This window comes from Saccopteryx bilineata, chromosome 6 (assembly GCF_036850765.1).
Source record: "Saccopteryx bilineata isolate mSacBil1 chromosome 6, mSacBil1_pri_phased_curated, whole genome shotgun sequence".
Classification (NCBI taxonomy): domain Eukaryota; kingdom Metazoa; phylum Chordata; class Mammalia; order Chiroptera; family Emballonuridae; genus Saccopteryx; species Saccopteryx bilineata.
In genome coordinates, this window is record NC_089495.1 from 23807941 (window position 1) to 23828599 (window position 20659).

Consider the following 20659-nt stretch of genomic DNA (forward strand, 5'->3'; position numbering starts at 1 on the left):
TAATTCTGATAAACTGGTGTCCCGTAATGCCCTATAAAACAAAGAGAGTTTGAGAGGGCTGAGAACCTTCTGAAGAGCTGCTAGGGGTCGAGGCTCATATTTGGACCATGAGCCCCTTTCGATATTCCTTACATAGATGCTTTTAGTTTCTCATAGAAAATAAATTAAAATAAAGAATAACCTCTTACTGAGAAAAGGTGAAAATTCATACATAGCAGAATGATTGCCGAAAAGCATGCAGCATATAAATTAAAATGAAAAACTTTAGGGTTTAGAAGAATGTTGTAAAGCCAGCTAAAAAAAGTGATGCTTGGACACAGGAAGAATTCTTTAAAAAATAATTACCTTAAAAAAATCAGAGAAATGCTGGCCTCTTGTGAGGGACAGTGACTGAGAAGGGCACATAACTTTCTGGAATGATAGAAATGTTCTTTATCTTGATAAGGTTGTGGAGTTAGTTATAGGTTATGAAAAATAAACTGTAGTAAGTAAATAAAAAGTAACAAAATCACTAATGTAATTTTCCGTATTCCTGTGATATTTTTAATTGACAGGCATCGCCTTAGTGAGATACGTAACGAAAACTTTCGATTATACAAATTAAAGATGATGGCAAAGATGAAAAAATATCTTTATTCCAGCGGATGCAGGAGACGGTATGTATTATTTATTTTATATCAATTCAACGCATCGATTTGTGGGTGGTGCTCTTTTAAGAAAAAAGTTCTGCAAAATAATTAAAAGTATTTAGAAAGAATATTTTGTTGGTGTTGTGTCTGTGCTGAATTTTTAAGGCAGCTGTCTCTTTGCCTCAATAAAACGAAGCCAAGTAATGAGGTCCCAGGTGAATCAATTAATGTTGATTTCAGCTCATTGTTTCCAGCAATGAGTTTAACATATATGTGCTTGTTCTTTTATTTAATTTAAAATTTTCTCTTGGGTAGAATCATCTTGTCTCATTTTGAAGACAAACAACTACGGAAGGCCTCCTTGGGTATTACGGGGACTGAAAAATGCTGTGATAATTGCAAGTTCAGGTAAAGATTTCTTCTTCTAGATGGACTCTCTACAAGTCTTTGTTTCTCTTTCTTTGCAGGTACTTTTTCATTACATTTTTGTTGAATAATACAGATTTTTAAAACAAAACAATAATTTGATTAAATTGATAAAGCAAACAATATTAAAATGTTTTGTGTTATAAATAGACAAACAGTAAAGTGAAAAACCTAAATCTAAACATGCCAATAGTTCCATAAGTACAAGTGGTCTAAATACCAGTTAAAGGCAGACATTAAAATTGGTTTAAAAATATGACACAACGATATGGTGTCAATAAGAAATCTACTACAGGTACATAGGTGGGTTAAAAAAAAAAAGAATAAAAACTAATACCATGAAAGACTAATGGAAAGAAAGCTGGAGTTATTTATTTATTTTTTAATATTTTATTACAGCAGTTCTCAACCTATGGGTCGCGACCCATAGGTTGAGAACCGCTGTTTTATTTTATTGATTTTTAGAGAGAGAGAGAGAGAAGGGGGAGGAGCAGGAAACATCAACTCCCATATGTGCCTTGACCAGGCAAGCCCTAGGTTTCGAACCGGCAACCTCAGTGTTCCAGGTCGACGCTTTATCCCACTGCGCCACCACAGGTCAGGCCTGGAGTTATTTTTATATCAGACAATGGAGAATTTTGGAGAAAGAATGTTACCAGAAATATACTGCTCTGGCCCTGGCCAGTTGGCTCAGTGGTAGAGTGTCTGCCTAGCATGTAGGAGTCCTGGATTCGATTCCCGGCCAGGGCACACAGGAGAAGTGCCCATCTGTTTCTCCACCCCTCCCCCCTCCTTCCTTCTGTCTCTCTCTTCCCTTCCTGCAGCCAAGGCTCCATTGGAGCAAAGTTGGCCTGGGCGCTAAGGATGGCTCTGTGGCCTCTGCCTCAGGTGCTAGAGTGGCTCTGGTCGCAACAGAGCTACGCCCCGGATGGGCAGAGCATCGCCCCCTGGTGGGCATTCCGGGTGGATCCCGGTCGGGCACGTGTGGGAGTCTGACTGCCTCTCTGTTTCTGGCTTTGGAAAAATACAAAAAAAAAAAAAAAAAAAAAAAAAAGAAAGAAATATACTGCTCACAAAAATTAGGGGATATTTCAAAATGAATATGAAGCGATAAAAAAAGAAACATTTGATTTCTTTAAAAATTATTTAACAATAACATCAGAAAAGCAAACGACAAGTCAAAGAAAGTTGTTCAATTATGCAAATGATATGCAAAACCAATTTTTATTTCATTGGTGAAAATGCATTAGACAAAAGGCTGGAAGTACTGGAGTATCTGCACGTTCCCTGATCCCCTAGTTTTTGTGAACAGTGTAAATAAAGACATTACATGATGATCAAAGGGCCAGTTTACCAATGTATGAGTCAGGGTTTGTCAGAGAAACACACCGTCCACCCCCCACACACCCACTCACACACACTGGAAGAGAGACAGTTTAAGGAATTAGCTCATGCAGTTTTAGGGCTTGGCAGGCAGGCCAGGAAATTGGGCCGGACTTCCTTGTTAATGATCTGGAGCAGGGGTCCCCAAACTTTTTACACAGGGGGCCAGTTCACTGTCCCTCAGACCATTGGAGGGCTGCCACATACAGTGCTCCTCTCACTGACCACCAATGAAAGAGGTGCCCCTTCCTGCAGTGTGGCAGGGGGCCGGATAAATGGCCTCAGGGGGCTGCATGTGGCCCGCGGGCCATAGTTTGGGGACACCTGATCTGAAGTCACACAATTCCTTGCTCTCCAGCAACCCTCAGTTTCTGATCTTTTAAGGCCTTCTATCTGATTGGCTGAGACCCCCTCACATTCTCAAGGGTAGTCTCCTTTACTCAAAACAACTGATTGTAAATATTAATGATATCTACAAAATACCTTTGAAGCAACATCTACATTCATGTTTGTCAAAAAAACTGGGTACCAGAGCCTAGCCAAGTTGACATATACAGTTGACCATCATATCTAAAAACGTAATCTCAAGAACTGACAGAATTGAAAAGACAAATAGAGAAACCCATAATTACAGTTGGTGATTTCTATATATATCTTTTCAAAGTAATTAATAGAACTAGTAGACAAAATCAGTAAGAAGATAGAAATGAATAGGACTGTCAACAGACAGGATCTAATTAGCTGTTGTAGAACACTCCACCCAACAGCGGAATACATTCTTTTCAGACGCAGATGGAACATTCACATAGACCATATTCTGAGTCAAAAAACAAACCTGTACACATTTAAGAGAATTGTACTCATACAGAGTATGTTTTCTGGCTATAATGGAATGAAACTATTAATCAGTAACATAAAGATAACAGAAAAGTCTCCAAACACTTGGAAATCAAATGACATACTACTAAATAATTCATAAATCAAAGATGAATTCTCAGGGTAATTCGTGAAGTATTTGAACTGAATGAAATGAAAATATAAAATATATGGCATGCAGCTAAAGCAGTACTGAGAGCAAAATTTAGAGCATTCAGTACTTATAATAGAAGAAAAGTTAACAATCAGTCATTAAGCTTCCCCTGAAGAAGCAAATAAAAGGAAGCTAAAAGGAAGCAGAAGGAAGAAATAGGAAAGATAAGAATGTAAGTCAATGAAATAGAAAACAGAAAAACAACAGAGAAAACTAGTGATTTCCAAACCCCATTCTTGGAAAAGACCAATAATATTGATAGAACTTTTAACAAACAAATAAAGGAGACATGTATTACCAATATCAGAATGAAAGAAATTTCACTAGAGACCCAAAAGACATTAAAGGATAATAAGGAAACACTATGAATAACTCAGTGTATGTACATTTAATAATTTAGGCAAAATGGAGTGATTCCTGATAACCTCAAGCTAACGAAACTTACCCGTAGTGAGAAAAATAAATGGAATAATAGTATAACTGTTAAAGAAAGTGCATCCTTATTAGAAATTTCTGAAAATAAATTCCCTAGCCCAGATGGTTTCAACAGCAAATTATACCAACATTTACAAGAAGAAATAATTCCATTTGTGTAGTATGATTCCATTTATATGCTATTCTCTCAAACATAAGATATATTATAGGGATGAAGAAAAGATCAGTGATTGTCAGAGGTTCAAGGGAGGGGGAAGGCATGATTACAAAGGAATAGTACAAGAGAGTATTCTGCAGTAATACAATTGTGTGTCCTGATTGTGGCCATGGTAACTGTTGTGTGAGTGGTTAGATGAGTACATTTGACTCCATGGATGTGTTTACATTTGTGAAACTTTACACACACACAGACGTACAGTCAGTTTCACTTTATATGAATTTAAAAAATAGGGTAAAAACAAGTGGTACCTAATTGAATTAACTGTATAGCTGTATTACTGTTAGACAAAGGAAGCATTATTAAGGATGGAGATGTTCTCTCTGCAGTGAAAAATGGGTTCTTCACCAAGGGAACAGATTTGTGCTCTGTATCTTAAAAAAATAACAAAAATACCTCTACAAATGTATAAAGCAAAAATTGATAGCTGGAAAAAGTAAAAAAATCCACCACCAAAGTAGAAGAATTTGATAAAAGTTTTTAGTTATTGGCAGGTTAAGCAATCAAAAAAGTTAGTAAGCTATTGAAAATTTGGTCAATATAGAAACAAATTTCTTATACCAAGCAATTATAACAAGGATCACCTTTTTCTTTATGCCTACATAGCTCATGATAATACCTGTATTGCTCCTGAGGCTGGTTCAGTCTCGGTTCTGTCCAGAATCCTAAGGCCTGAGTGATTTAACCTTTCAGTATACCTGTTATCCATTTGCAGCACAGGGGTTGGGAAGCGCTGAATTAGAAACTGCACTTCTTACACATACATGGAATATTTATAAAAACTGATTGTATTAGAACACGGGTTGGCAAACTGTAGACGTGGACCAGACCTGCTGCCTGTTTTTGTGACTGCGGTTTTCTTGGGACACAGCCACGCCCTTTGTTTTATGTATAATTTGTAGCTGTTTTGCAGAGTGAGCTGAGTGGCTGGATACAGAGATGGTATGGCTCACCAAGTCTACACTGTTTACTTCTGACTCTTTATAAAATGGTCTTCTGACCCCTGTACTAGACTGTAGCATGTCTCAAAATTCTTCAGTGTGCTGTAATCAAATACACCACATTTTTCTCCAGAATGCAGTTGATCTAGAAGTAGAATAAAGATAAGCAAATTCTTACTCACTTGAAGATTGAAAACCATACTTTAAAATAACTCATTGATTGGCCCAGGCTGGGTAGTTCAGTTGGTTGGAGCATTGTTCCAATACGCCAAGGTTAAGGGTTCTCTCCCCCCAGTCAGGCAACATACGAGAGTCAAAAAATGAATGCATAAACAAGTGGAGTAACAAACCAATGTTTCTCTCTCTCTCTCTCAAATCAATAAATAAAAATTTCAAAAGAACTAATTGGCCAAAGAAAATATTAAACTGGAAATGAAAACACCTTTTAAACTTAGTGATAATTACAATAATATACATGAAAACTTGTAAGACTCAGCATAGGTAGTATTTTGTGGGACTTTAAATACTTATATTAGAAAAGAAAATTAATGAAACATGTATCCCACAAAAGAAGTTAGGAGAATAGACCTAAACATAGTCTTTTTTTCCCTAAACATATTATATCTGGAATATATTCTAATTGCTATTTCAAAGATATTTATTATAAAGAAAACAATTGAATTAGGTAGTTAAACAGTATTAGTTGATTTTCCCTAAGGAATCCTTTTGTTTTCAACTTTCTCTAAAGGATTCACATTTGTATTAATGATCATTTCAAATCTACCTGAAGGATGGTTTAGGAATTTAACTTCTAAAAAGAACTTAAATGGCCTGACCAGATGGTGGTGCAGTGGATAGAGCATTGCCCTGGGATGCTGACGACCTGGGTTCAAAACCCTGAGTTTGCTGACTTGAGCACCAGTTCATCTGACTTGAACACAGGCTCACCAGCTTGAGTGCAGGGTTACTGGTTTGAGTGTGGGGTCATAGACATGAACCCATGGTTCCTGGCTTAAGCCCAGAGTTGCCGTTTTAAGCAATGAGTCACTGGCTCTGCTTGAGCCCCTGGTCAAGTCACCTATGAGAAGCAATCAATGAGCAACTAAAGTGATGCAACTAAGAGTTGATGCTCCTCATCACTCTCCCTTCTGTTTCTTTTTCTTTTTTCTTTTTTCTTTCTTCTTCTTTTCCAAGTGAGAGGAGGGGAAATAGAGAGAAAGACTTCAGCATGTGCCTGGACCAGGATTCACCTGGCAACCCCTGTCTGGGGTCAATGCTCTGCCCATCTGGGGTCATACAACAGAGCTATTTTTAGTGCCTGAGGTGGAGGCTCCACTGAGCCATACTCAGTGCACAGGGCTGATGTGCTCCAACCAATTGAGCCATGTCTGCAAAAGGTGGGGCGGGGGGAGAAAGAGAGAGAGGAAGGGGAAAGGTGGGGAAGTAGATGGTTGCTTCTCCTGTGTGCCCTGACCAGATGGAACCTGGGACATTCACACTCTGGCCGACACTCTACCGCTGAGTCAACTGGCCAGGACCTCTTCCTTCCTTTCTATCTGCCTCTCTCTCTTTCTCACTAAAAAAATACAATAAAATAAAAAGGATTTAAATGAAAAGTTTAGAATCTCTGTGTCATATTTTACAGTCATTAGAGTTTCAAATAAAAATATATTGCATAGGATATTTGTTTTTAAGTTAAAAACTTTTTTTTGGCACTAAACCTTTTGTTCCACCAAAACCTAATGCAGAAGTCCAATATTTATACGATCAGTAGCGTGAGCTCTTCGAGTTATAATTGCCCTCTCTGATGGCTTGAACGTCTTCCTCTTCTTCTGTCTTCGGTCGGAGGTACCTCCTCTGAAACTTGGCTTCTAGGGCACTAGGGTTGAGAACCATCAGCATAACATACCTGTGATGCTATATTATGGTTTATATTTCATGTTTTACATACTTCACATACTCTTGGCTATTATCAACTTTGTAGCTTCTGAAGCAGTTGGCACATTTGAGATATTTTTTTTTATTTGGCTAATTATTATACTGTTTTTATTTCTGAAGGTACATGCTTTAGCTAAGCTTTTAACATTATTATCTTTATTTAGATTGGGTCATTGCTTTTCCATTGATGACTCAGAAGATCCATCACAGGACTTTGGCTCGCAAGCATTCCAGCTGTTATCTGCTGTGAACATCTTAGGAGAAACGTTTGGAATTGGGGTTCCAATTTTATTTCTGCAGGGATCGGTAAGTATGTCTGTGAATCACCTTCATAGTTCTTTTATTCCTGTTACTCTTTTCTTCAGAGGTTTGCTGTATTACAAGTTATTAGAAACTGAGAATCATATTAAGTTCCAGTTAAGGACTACATTCATTACTTTTGACAAAAACTGTGTGTATCACATCTACTGGTGTTTTTATATGTCAAGCTGATATGCAGCTCTAAACCTAAGTCTGGTAGCAAGTTTATTCCATTGCAGTTGGATAATCCCTAGACTGGTTTTTCTTAGGATAATTGCATTGTGTCAGGGGACAAGTAGAACAAAATTGTATCTTTTGGTGTCCTGGAAAGTAATAAATTCTTTGAGTAAAACTTTCATCTCAGTGATTATTGGTAAACACAATATTTGGCAATATATTTTTTCTTTCCTTCTATTTTGTTTCTTATCAGAAGTATTTAGAATTCCAAGAAAGTTTTTTTTGTTTTGTTTTGTTTGTTTCACTAATAGTTAATTCTGCTACTTTTTTGAGTGATTAATGTGCCACTGTTATGCTGACAGTTGCATGTAAATAAGTCGCGACCCATACAGTTAAAGAGCTTTTACTATATTTTTTTCTTTATATGCTTTATTACTGATGTAGAAGCCTGTAATTCAAACCCAAGTATTGTATATTGATATTAGTTGAATAAATCAGAAGCGGGATAGAATCCTTAGCAAATACGTGTATTTATTAAAATGTACTTAAAAGTAGAGATTAAGATTCTCACTTTGTATGTAGAATTTAAAAAATAATTTAGGTATGTATTTATTTGTTAAATACTTGAATGCTTCATGCAAATACTTCTTTTATTTTGCTTTCGGTTTTCATTTTGATTTGAAAGGAACATATTAACTTAAATATTTTTAATGAAATATGTTGAAAACATGTTAACTTTTGGGTACTGATGTTTTTAGATTCTGAATGGAGTTAAAAACTTGTTTTTAAATCACAAGGTAGATTAGAAATAAAATAATAGTGTTGACTAAGGAACTTGGTGTTAGTGGTATGAGTTCTATTTTTTTAATAAAATGAATTTAAGTTGCAAGGGATAGATTAAATATTTACAATTGAGGTCTATGAAAATTTCTTTTGTCTCTGTCATCTTTAAAACCTGTGTATCCCAGTTGAATGTATAATTTATAAAAATTATCCTTGTTTTAATTTGGTATAACCCAGTAGTATCCAGTATCAACAAAGAAGTGTAAGCAGGCTCTGAGACAAATTTGAACTGGTCACAAGAGGGATCAGATTTCACCTATTATTTGAAAACCAAGTCAGACAGCTCATACTGACAGTCTCTTCTGGGAGTCCTCAAATTAAGAAGTTTAGTCTTTTTGAAATTTTATACTACCCTTGCTAGATAAAGGTGTAAAACTTTTTAAAAAATACCACTTAATGAAAATTTGTAGACATTTACTACAGTGAAAATAAGGCAAGTTTTCCCCCTTCCATTTCAGTAATCTTGATATCTACTAGGATATCATTTTAAAATTTACAATTTCTTTGGGAATTTAGTATATCATCCACCTTAACTAATTAAAGCAAAATTAATATCTTTGTAGATAATTTTGATCTGTAAGATGATAATAATCATAAATGGGGTACTCCTAGAGTTGATTTGAAGAGGTAATATTTGTATGTAATTATATGTATAACAAATACAATGTCAGCAGCGCGTGGTTTTCCTCTCTTAACACAGGAGTTTTCTAAATAGTAGAAGTGATTATGCAGCCAGCCCATCCAGGTATTTGTGAATGGAATTTAAAATTTTGTTTTTGAAGCACAAGTTTAGTTAGACATTATATCGTAGAAATGTTGCCTCAGGAACTTTGTTTAGCTGTCTAGTCAGCTCACCACATAATTATCTGGAAACATCTTGAGTGACAAAGTGATAAGATATACAGGTGTCTTAATTTTGTAGATGAGAAAACAGAAACAGTCATTATTTTGCCTTACTTGGAGATTAAGTGAAACCCCTTTCCTGATCACAGTATGAAAGTACTAAACTTTATTATGTTCCAGAATTAGATAGCATTTGATGAAAGATGGTTTGACTGTAGATGGCCATTGAAAAACTATTGGTAGTTTTAATCACCCTTTGTAATTTTCAAACTGTCTAACATTTAATTTTCTGGACAAACTATTTCTTCTGATTGAATTATATTCCTAGAGATGTTTATTGTTATTTTTTTTTTTTTTGGTTTTATTTTGTACATAAAATAATAGCTCCAGAAATGACTTTCTTAAAGCCTGAAGTGGCAGCTGTGAGCTTCTTTGGCCTGTAGGAACTGGAAAAGAGGCAAAAAAAAATTTTAGTAAAATTTTTCATGTACTTGAAGAACATAGGGATTTAAAACTTCTTGACTTAGAGTTTTTAACTACTTTTCTCATTTGTTATTAGACGTGTTTTTGTATAGGATACTATACTACTGTTTTGTGGAGAATCTTCCATACTAGAGACTTGTCATCTAGTATGGAAGTTGTCACTTGGGAAGAAATAAGTATAGTATAGCAGAGAAAGAGATAAGGGACAGGAATAGACATAGAGCTGTATTTAAGCCCTGAAGACAGAGTGCTTGCTAATAGCTGGGAAATTAGAGAAATACGTCTTTGTGAAGGCATCCCTGCAGCTTTCTGTTTTGTGGGCAATAAATATAGTCGTAGCCATAGATGTTGGCATTCAGAGACAGAAGGACAGAAGAAGGGTGGAGAGGGGGCAGTGTGGATAACCAGCAGAAAGTGACCACAAAAAGCATTTGTGATTTTTAAAGAAGTTAATTTGGAGAAGTGGCAAGCTAGTTTATTTTTGTGGCACAAAGATTTCCCTACCAGACCGTGGTACTTTGGGTTATGCGCTCTAGTTAGTCAGTCGCCTTGATTCTAACACTCGTCCTTCAGTTATGAGCTTTACATAGTTCTCGATATGCCAGTTTGGGGCCCTTTATTTTCCCAAGCTGATTTTTAAAGGAGAAGAGTGAAATAATAATTTCCTTTTTTAAATACGTCCCATAAAAGTATAGACACTTAGAGCAAAAAAGCTATTTAATCTTAAGACCTTACTTTATAGTGGTTGATACAGAGTCCAAGAAACTTAAATGACCTGCCCTAGATCATACTGTTACTTTGTGCCTGAATAATGAGCAAGCTGCATTCCTGGCAACTGTTCTAGCGTTGTGTTCTATTTATTATGTGGTTCCCGTGCAGTTTAAAATTTTATTTTTGATTGAATGATCTAAAGATGCTAGAATGAAAATTTGTGATTGGTAAGGGATGTGTGTATAAACGGTGCCCTCCTGAAAAATCAATGCCCAGATCTCGATAGCAGTTTTCTGTGCATGGCGATTGCCATGGAAACAAGGTGTTCACACAGTACACAGTATTCACAATAATTATTGATTATGAGGGAGAGGGACTGATTAGTCCTACTCCCTCATTGCTTAGAGGGATTAGAAAAAAAAAAATCTCATTGCTTCCTACTAGTAAATGTGTTTCACTTCAGGTTGGTTTTTTTTTTTCCTGCTTATTAAAGAAAGGGCTAGAGGAATAATATTCGTGTCCAGATTGCTAATAAATACTAGGTTAGGAAACTTAATGCCTTTCGTGTTATTGGTTCTCAAACAATAGAATCTCCTACTACAAAAGTAAGTCTTGGCAGATGTAGTGTGCCATTATAAGTATTCCAGGGCAAGCTAACTAGATGCTAAGTCATGGTTTTTGCTTTTAGATTAAGAAATTCAGGTTGAGTTAAAGGATCAACTATTAACTAATAAAAATAAAGTTAATGCTATTCAGTTAGGCTCTGTCCTGGTTTCTCACTATTCACACGTCCCCAAGAGATAGAAACTATTATTATATTTGTATAACAGATCAGGAAATAGAAGCACAGATAAGTTAAGTAACTCTCCCAGAGTCAAAAAGCTAGTAAGTACTTGAACCCAGGTAGTCTTGCTGTGCTAACTACAATCAGTGTATATGCAAATGTCTGTGTCTGTGTGCATGTATGTGTATTAGTATATGTGTGAGTGCAGGGTATAGTAATAAAATATTAGAGCTACTTGTGGAGCCTCTGTTCTAGTCCTAGTTCCAGGACCTTAGCCTACCACTGAACATCTTTGAGCCTCTGATTATTTATTAGCAACATGAGTAAAAAATGACTAAGTAGGTCAAACAGTTCTAATGTTTCTTCTAGCTCTGATACTTTGTGATGTTTGATTTTAAGCATTCTACTTAAAGTGACTCAATAGGTAGGGATTGCTAACAAGGTAAACGGTGCTGTGTTGTACTTGGGCATTTTTATTTCTGTACATGTTGTTTTAATAAAATTTTTGTAAATATAATCATCATGATACTAAAACTTATTACTTAGCTATTTTAATAAAAACATTTTTAAAAATTTTTTACGATTTAATAGAACACATGTTACAGACTCTGTTATCTAAACTTATTGGAATCCCATGTTTTAAGCTCAGTATCAAGACTGATATATCTCTGATGAGAATTTATCCCAATCTAATCTGATTTTAACCTGGATTTCCTTTGTGTAGGGGTTGGCTTTATTTAGGGTATTTTACTTGTATTCACATTTTTAACATTCCAAAATTCTGAAGTGTAACTGTCACATTCTTATCAATTGAATAAAACCAATGCATTCATAATAGTCTTTCCCCCATTTATTTATTTATTCATTCATTCATTCATTTTAAATTGTATTTATTGGGGTAACACTGGTTAACATAATTATACAGGTTTTAGGTACTGAGGTTTACAACACATCTCTGTACTCTGTATTGTGTGATCACCTACCCAAGTCAAGTCTTCACCCATCACCATTTATCCTTCCTCTACCCTCCTCCACCTCTTTACCCCCTCACTCCACCCCCAGTAATTACCACACTATTGTTTGTGTCCATGAGTTTTTTCTCTTTTTTGCTCAGTCCTTGCACCCCCCTCACGAAGCCTTCCCACCCCAACAGATGTCAGCCTGCTCTCTATCTATGACTCTGTCTCTATTTTGCTTGTTAGTTAATTTTGTTTATTAGATTCCACATATAAGTGAAATCATATGGTCCTTGTCTTTGTCTGGCTTATTTCACTTAGTAGAATTCTCTCCAGTTCCATCCCATGATAGTCTTATAGTGCCTGAGTTATGTCTGCTGAACTCAACCTATAAATTTATTTGATTTGATCCCTGGATTTTCAGACTGTATTTTATATTAAAATATTTAGAACACAGTAACCTCTTGATGTGGTCAAGGGATTAATGTTTTTGAAATATGAATATAATGTAAAATATAGTATTTATATTAGGTAGGAAGCTCATGTCACTCTTTAAACAGAAAGGTATTAAATGGCTTATAGTATTGTTGTGACTGTACTATAAAATAGTCCACCATGAGCTGCTGCGTCTTCTCAATTTTGGAAGCTGCCAGTACAGTACCTGACCTCATACTGCATCGTATAGGGAGCTGTGACAATCAGGTTCTACGTCTGCTTGCTCTGGGAACACCCAGAACCTGCTGTAATCTGTGTTAACAAAGTGGATTCTTCCTGTTACTTAGGAAGCTAGCAGTTGTGTGCTGGATTCTTTACTAACGCTTTCTTGTTGAAAGCAAACAGCTCCACAATCATGCATCTGCAAATCCAGCAGAGTCGCCACCTAGCCTCACTTTCTGCTTCGAGATTCCACATAAATGTCTCTGATTCGTGGAATGTAAATTATATGCAGATTTTTAGATGAAAGGGAGTTTGGGAAGTAGTGTGAGTAACTTCCCAGATTCTGTGGTAGAAGTTAGGGTGGATGAAGGTTCGAATGACCCTTGAATTACAATCAGCCATATTCACCACAAATACATTAGATAAGAGCAATTTTCCATAAAGCCCTAAGTTAACAGACTACTATATACATTTGAAAATGGTATTTAAATGTGTAGGATGAATGAAAGAGGTAGTAAGAGGGCAAAGTAAATGGAAAAGCACTTTATAGAAAGTGGAGGTGGGGCGAGGCATCTTCACTAGAAGACAAGAGAATTGCATATGACAGGCAGGCTTCCCCCACATTTCTAGAACTTGATGACTATGAAGAGTCTTCCATTGAAATCCCCTCTTAACTTAGGACAAACCATCTCAAAAGCAGCACCTGTTTAGTATGCACCTGCTTTTCCTGGTATATGTGACTGAAGCAACTAACTGAGAAATGATTCAGTGAGCTCTGCGGGGTAGTAGGCACAAAAGCACAGCAGTGCAACCATGCAGTGGAAACTGAGTTATTGCGCTGCACTCATTGATTACTAGCTATTGAGTCCTATTGTTTCTAACGCCCCTGCTTCCGGTCTGGAGTTGTAGATAGTGATCACTGTTTCCAAACAAAATGTGTATCTGTTCGTAAAAGGTCTTAATAGCAAAGGTTAAATATTTCAAACGTATCCAAACCTGTACATGGAGAAAAGCATTTGCATTACGAGTGAAATATCCTGCTGTTATGTTTAAGACACAAAAGGAACACTATTTTGATTATATATTTATTTGTGACAAGTATTCAGAGCAAGTAGGATGGATAAAAATTTGGTAGATTTTTAAAGCTGAAATTTAGTGTTAAATACAAAACAATGAACCATTTTGTATTTTATTTGGCCTGTTTCAATAAATGAGCATATTTAGATGCTGGTTTTTATTCCTGATTGCAGAGTTCGCAGCGTATTCCAGATAAATATCGCAGTCACAGATTATTTGGTGCTGGCAAGGATAGAAAACGGTGCTGGTGGAAGGCTCTGTCCCATCTTCTCATGACTGAGGGATTCTTGACAGAAGTTAGTGGGCATAACAGATTTGTAAAGATTTGCACCCTTACACAAAAGGTAAACAATGTAGACATCTACCTTTTTGATTAATTTTTCTCACTATGCATTCATTAAAAGATTCTTCTTGCACTTAATAGGGTAGAAATTGGCTTCATAAAGCGAGCATAGAATCTCCTCAGAAACTTATCCTTCAAGCTAATGAAGAATTGTGTCCAAGGAACATCCATCTACCAAGGTTCATTTTTAGTTTTTTTTTCTTTTTTAAGTTTTTTTTAAAAAAATTAAGCAATTCAAATTATATTCAATTTACAGGCATCACACAGGTAAAATGGTTAAAGGTATTGTTTTTGTGTACCTTTTTTTTTAGACATTTAGGGGGTATGGGTCAGTGGGAGAAAGTTAAGTCATAGAATAATTGTCTTCGTCAGTAGGAAGTAGTTGAGTGTAGTATTTAGAAAATTGCTTTCGCATTGATAGAGACGATGCATTGATATCATTGTTGAAGAATTCATAACCATATTTCCCTCTTGCTTGTAGAAGGTGGGAGGGGAATATATACTTGTTGCCTAATTTTTAGTGCCCTTGCATGTTATCAATCATTTAACAGGTTTTAAATATTGAGATAAACTGACATAACATTGTGTAAGTATGAAGTGTACACTGTATTGGTTTGATATGTTTATCGATTGCAATATGATTACCACAGTAGCCTTAGCTAGCACTTTTCTTTATTTTTATTTTTTAAATTGAATTTATTGGGGTAAAACTCTTAACATAATTATACAGGTTTCAGGTGCTCAATTCTGCAACACATCTCTGTACACTGTATTGTGTTTGTCCCTCGGATTCAAGTAACACCTTTCTTTATAAAGTCACATAATTACCATTCTTTTCTTTGGTTGAGAAATATTAAGATCTACTCTATTAGCAACTTTGAAGGTATAATATATATAGTATTGTTGACTATAATCACTATGTTGTGCATTAGAGGATCAGTTTTTCTTTTAAACTTAAAAACCTTTAAACTGTTTTAAATATAAACTTTAAAGAGCTTAAAACTCTATTTCCACAGCTTTTTCTGAAAAAAGAATCAATTTTAAAAATCATCAGTTCTACAAGTAATATAATCTCATCTGCCTTTCTGAGTATAAAGATATGATGATTCACATAGTAGATAATTACATTTTAACATTTGTGACAATTTAACTTTATTATTTTTCAGTTCCAAAACTGTGTCTTCAGGCAATGAACAGCATTCCTCTGATCAACTACCGATTGAATTAACTACAGAGAAAAAGGTTTGTTTCTATTAAAGAAGTGGTTTTTATTTATTTCACTTTTTATTGATACAGCATCTATTCTAAAATTTTATATTTTAATTTTCCTCCAATTAAATAGGAACGTGCCATATATAAAAAAATTTAGAAAGAAAAGTGATATGAACAGAATAAAATATGCAGTATATGATTCCTAGGTTTAAAAATAGAACAGTTAGAAGTATATATTTGAGAAAGTAACTTGATTTCTTTTAAACCTATTTAATAACTCCTTTGGCTTAGATTTTTTTTTATCATATTATGATACTTTTGGTTAATAGAAAACTAAGCCTGATTTTTAAATGTTCTCATTAAAGTTGCGCGCGCGCGCGTGCACACACACACACACACACACACAAAATCTTGCTTTGTTTTTGGATCAATGATCACTATTACAGATTAAATATTACCCACAGGCAGGCTTCAGATAATTAGAACACTGGAAGTAAGAGAAAAATCTGCTGAATTAAATTTTTTGGTAAAGTTTTCTGCTTTATTGAAGTTATGCAGAATGTAATTAAATCGTTTTTGTAACTTGCTATGTTTCAAATAATTATTCTGATCATATATTTCCTATAGGTTTGGGAGGGATGGGACATGATGTTGCAGTTCTAACTGTTTAAGGAATTATAGAAGTTAATAGTTCAAGAGTTATTGCAGGTAATTTATTTGATAATTTAGTTAGAGGAAAAATTGTGAGACATTATATCTTATATCTTATTTTCTTCATATTTAAAAAGTTTTTTGAAACTTCTGATTTTTAAAAATGAACTTTTTTATGTTTAAAAGCAGTCTAACTTGGAGAAGATGCATTCCTTTGAAGTACTTGATAGAATTTCTTCTGGGAGTAACATTTCTACAAAAAGGTAAAGTTCAAAATTTTTATTTTATTTTATTTTTTACTTATTTTATTTATTGATTTATTTTTAGAAAGTAAAAGGAAGGGATACATATAGAGAGAAACATTGATTAATATTGCCCCACTTATTCATGCGTTCATTGGTTGAGTCCTTTTTTTTGGTGCACATGAGTGCACTCAAAGAGAGACAGACGACAGATAGAGATAGATAGACAGGAAGGGACAGAGATGAGAAGCATCAACTCATAGTTGTGGCACTTTAGTTGTTCATTGATTGCCTTCTCATATGTGCTTTAATGGGGGTGGGGGGCCCCAGCAGAGCTAGTGACCCCTGGCTCAAGCCAGCAACTTGGGCTTCAAGCAGTGTGACTTTTGGGTTCAAGCCAGTGACCAAGGAGTCATATTTATGATCCCATGCTCAAGCCTGTGACCTTGTGTTCAAGCTGGTGAGCTTGTGCTCAAGCTGGCAACCTTAGGGTTTTGATCCTGGGACCTCAGGGTCCCAAGCCAATGCTCTATCCACTGCACCACTGCCTGGCCAGGCCATTGGTTGATTCTTGTATGTGCCCAGACTGGGGATGGAACCGGAAACCTTGGTATATCTACATGACCAACTGAGCTACCTAGCCAGGGCTAAAATTTTTATTTTTTATACTTAGTTAGCACTTTTTTTCCTAAAGAGGAAGGGCTATCAGTTTGGCTATTTCATTGACAGAAGAAAAAGTTAAAGCATAAGTCTCCAATCTTATAATTATTGAAGCAGACTTATAAAATGATAGTAATAATATTAATTTAATAGCTAATACTTCTGAGTATTATTTGCTAGGCCCTATGTTAAGTGCTAAGCCTTTTATATATAATAGCTCATTTAATTCTTACAACAACCTATGGTTTAGCTTCTGTTATTTATTTTCATTTTATAGTTGAAGATGCAGATGGCTAATTTAGTTAACTTGCTCAAGAGCCTACAGCTCATGGCAGAACTGACTTTCAAGTCTGTATTTGTTCACCTCTAGCATCCAAACACTAATTACTTGTATTGGTGTGCAATGTATCTTCTCATCTAACACTAATTGTATTTGTATGAGATGTGTATTCACACTCACATTAAGAAAAGATTTTATGGCAACATAAAATGGTAGGTATTAGGTAGAGAATAAAGATAATGTCCTGCAGGTGTGGGCAAAAGTAAGTTTACAGTTTTGAGTATGCCAAACACATTTTATTCTTGTATTGTTTATTATTTTATTATTTTTTTTACAGAGACAGAGAGAGAGAGTCAGAGAGAGGGATAGATAGGGACAGACAGGGACGGAGAGAGATGAGAAGCATCAATTATCAGTTTTTCGTTGCAACACCTTAGTTGTTCATTGATTGCTTTCTCATATGTGCCTTGACTGCGGGCCTTGCTTGAGCCAGTGACCTTGGGTCCAAGCTGGTGAGCTTTTTCCCCAAGCCAGATGAACCCGTGCTCAAGCTGGCGACCTCGGGGTCTTGAACCTGGGTTCTCTGCATCCCAGTCCAACGCTCTATCCACTGCGCACCGCCTGGTCATGCTGTATTGTTTATTAATTATTGTATTAATTTTCATACGAACAACTGCAAGCCTACTTTGCTCACCCCTGTATTGTACTTTCAAGTTTAATATTTGATTTGCTGACTTCATAAAAGTGTGGAGAAAGTACTGACTTACAGAAGGTCTTAAGATAGAGAATTTGAACAACTTTTTAGGACTTATATGCAAATTAATGGGCTATGTTTACATACATATTATATGAAGATAAATAAAGGTGCTTTAATACTAATTTTTTTTTAATTTTCATTGATTTGAGAGAGAGAGAGGAAAGAAGAGAGAGAGAGAAAGAGAGAGAAGCATCAACCCGTTGTTTCACTTAGTTCCATTTAGTTGTCTACTCATTGATTGCTTCTTGTCTGTGCCCTGACCAAGGGTCCAGCCCGTGTACCAGGGGTGGTGCACCAGGTCATTGCTTTTAGCTACCGAGCCACCTGTCCAGGGCCAAGGCTCATATTCTAAGATTTGCTTACTTAGTTAGATAACACTACTTTGAATCTGACTGAAATATTTACGATAATACCAGTCTCCCACCCCAAACAATTTCATCTTGTTTGGATATGTAGTATGTGATTGTTATGTTTTATGTGAACAAAAGGTTTTTTAAGGAGTATATAAAACAGTATATTCATTCAATATACTGAAGCATTTCTTCATTTATTTACTGTGTTTTTACTAGGCGTTTTCTTTGTGCCAAGCGCTATTCTAGGCACTGGGACTCAGTGGGGAATAATAGCGACATAGCCACTGGCCCTCCCAGAGTTTATACTCTAGTGGGATGCCCCGGTAAGGGAGCATAAACTTACCATCCCAGTTGACAACACTTTGAAGACACATTTTGTAAGTTACACTTGCGGTTTAAGTAGAAGTTAGTCGGGTGAAGTGAGGGGAAGCTTTCTAAGCAGAGCAGTGGCCCAAGAGTAGAAACCTGAAAGCGAGCGGATACAGCATGATTGAGGAGTTCAGGGCATGATTGAGGAGTTCAGGGCATGATTGAGGAGTTCAGGGCATGATTGAGGAGTTCAGGTCATGATTGAGGAGTTCAGGGCATGATTGAGGAGTTCAGCTAAATGCTAGCGATTACCTGGGCGGGAGGGGGGGGGCAGACAAGGGAGCGAGTGGTAAAATTTAAGGCTGGAGAATCAAGTAGGGTCCAGAATATCCAGTTTCTTTCATGCACTCAGGTTGATCATAAAAGCAGTTTGGAACTAAGGAAAGGTTTTAAGTAAAACAGAGACATGATTGAGAGGAGGTGTTGACACATTTTCTGTAGATCAGCAGCCAGTAAATATTTTAGGCTGGGAGAGCCATGTGGTGTCGTATCTCAACTATTCAGCTTTGCCGTGTGGCCCCACAGCAGCCAGAGGTGATATGTAAACGAATGGGTGTGGCTGCTTGCCAATAAAACTTTATTTATGGACGATGAAATTTGAATTTCATATAATCTTCACATGTCACAGAATGTTCTTTTGGGTTTTTTTTTAACCATTTGAAAAGGTAAAGGACCGTTCTTAACCTACAGGCTTTCCCAGAACAGACGCATTTGGCCTGTGCACCCTAGTAAGCAGACCCTTAATGGATTCCGGGCAGTGGGAGAGGGTGGATTGCAGGAGGACCAGGGTGGGAGGGACACAGAGAAGGAGGCTATTGTAGTGGCATTGGCAAGAGCTGGTGGGAGCTTACACAAGGGGAGTGGCTGTGGGCATGGTGAGAAGTAGGCAAGAGAGGTAGGAGGTGAATTGTTATGACTCAGTGATTGAAAAGAGAGGTGGGTTAAGGAAAATGCAGGGTTTGAACATAATCCTTAAGTTCCGTCCTCGCGGGTGATAGCGTTGTCATGCCCTCCCTCGGCAGTATAAGAGGAACACGGGCTTGAGGGGTTGGGTGTTTAGGGAATGAGTTTAAAATTGTTCAGTGATAGACACACTGAGTGTGAGGTACAGTACCTGTTGAGGGTTAACCAGAAATTAACGTGGGCTCAGTGTACAGAAGTGAGAAAGATGTTTATTTGAAAGTTCGTTTGAATTTTCATTAAAATAATATATATGGTTTTAAAGTCACTTGATGTCGAAAGACATATAACAAAGTATACCAGTTCTCACCCTTCCCAGACCTACTTTGTTCTGTTTTATAAAAGCCGTCCTCCTCAGATATTCCAGCTGGCTTCTTGTCTTTGGTATTTGCCACCAGATTTCTAAGTGACGTGCTTAGATTACTATTTTTTGACTTACCAGTTTTAGAAATTTTCTGTTATCATCCTGTAATTAGGGCTTATTTCCCACATCCCCTTCCCTTCTTTTCCATCCGTCCATCCTCCTCCAGCCCAACAGAATTATATTTCAAGCTTTCACATTATTGAATTTTTTTACATTATTATATCTACTCAAATATTATATACTACTAAGCCACACTGTGTTACTATGTTTTTTTTTTGTTTGTTTTTTTGTTTTTTTTGTATTTTTCTGAAGCTGGAAACGGGAAGAGACAGTCAGACAGACTCCCACATGCGCCCGACCGGGATCCACCCGGCACGCCCACCAGGGGCCAACGCTCTGCCCACCAAGGGGCGATGCTCTGCCCGACCAGAGCCACTCTAGCGCCTGGGGCAGAGGCCAAGGAGCCATCCCCAGCGCCCGGGCCATCTTTGCTCCAATGGAGCCTTGGCTGCGGGAGGGGAAGAAAGAGACAGGGAGGAAGGAGGGGGTGGGGGCTGGAGAAGCAAATGGGCGCTTCTCCTATGTGCCCTGGCCGGGAATCGAACCTGGGTCCCCCTCACGCCAGGCCGACGCTCTAC

General features: G+C 36.7%; 1 protein-coding gene across 5 annotated transcripts in view; it reads left to right on the forward strand.

Moving 5' to 3' along the window:
• WRN (WRN RecQ like helicase) overlaps positions 1–20659 on the forward strand; it is a 141750-nt gene that overhangs the window by 86949 nt on the left and 34142 nt on the right. For 4 of the 5 annotated variants that reach the window (XM_066235107.1, XM_066235108.1, XM_066235111.1 and 1 more), the window contains exons 21-27: positions 555–656; positions 945–1037; positions 7164–7305; positions 14004–14174; positions 14255–14352; positions 15340–15415; positions 16223–16299. In XM_066235107.1, coding sequence (XP_066091204.1) covers positions 555–656; positions 945–1037; positions 7164–7305; positions 14004–14174; positions 14255–14352; positions 15340–15415; positions 16223–16299 — 759 coding nt within the window. The remainder of the gene's footprint in view (positions 1–554; positions 657–944; positions 1038–7163; positions 7306–14003; positions 14175–14254; positions 14353–15339; positions 15416–16222; positions 16300–20659) is intronic. The other variant, XM_066235109.1, reaches the window with a different exon arrangement.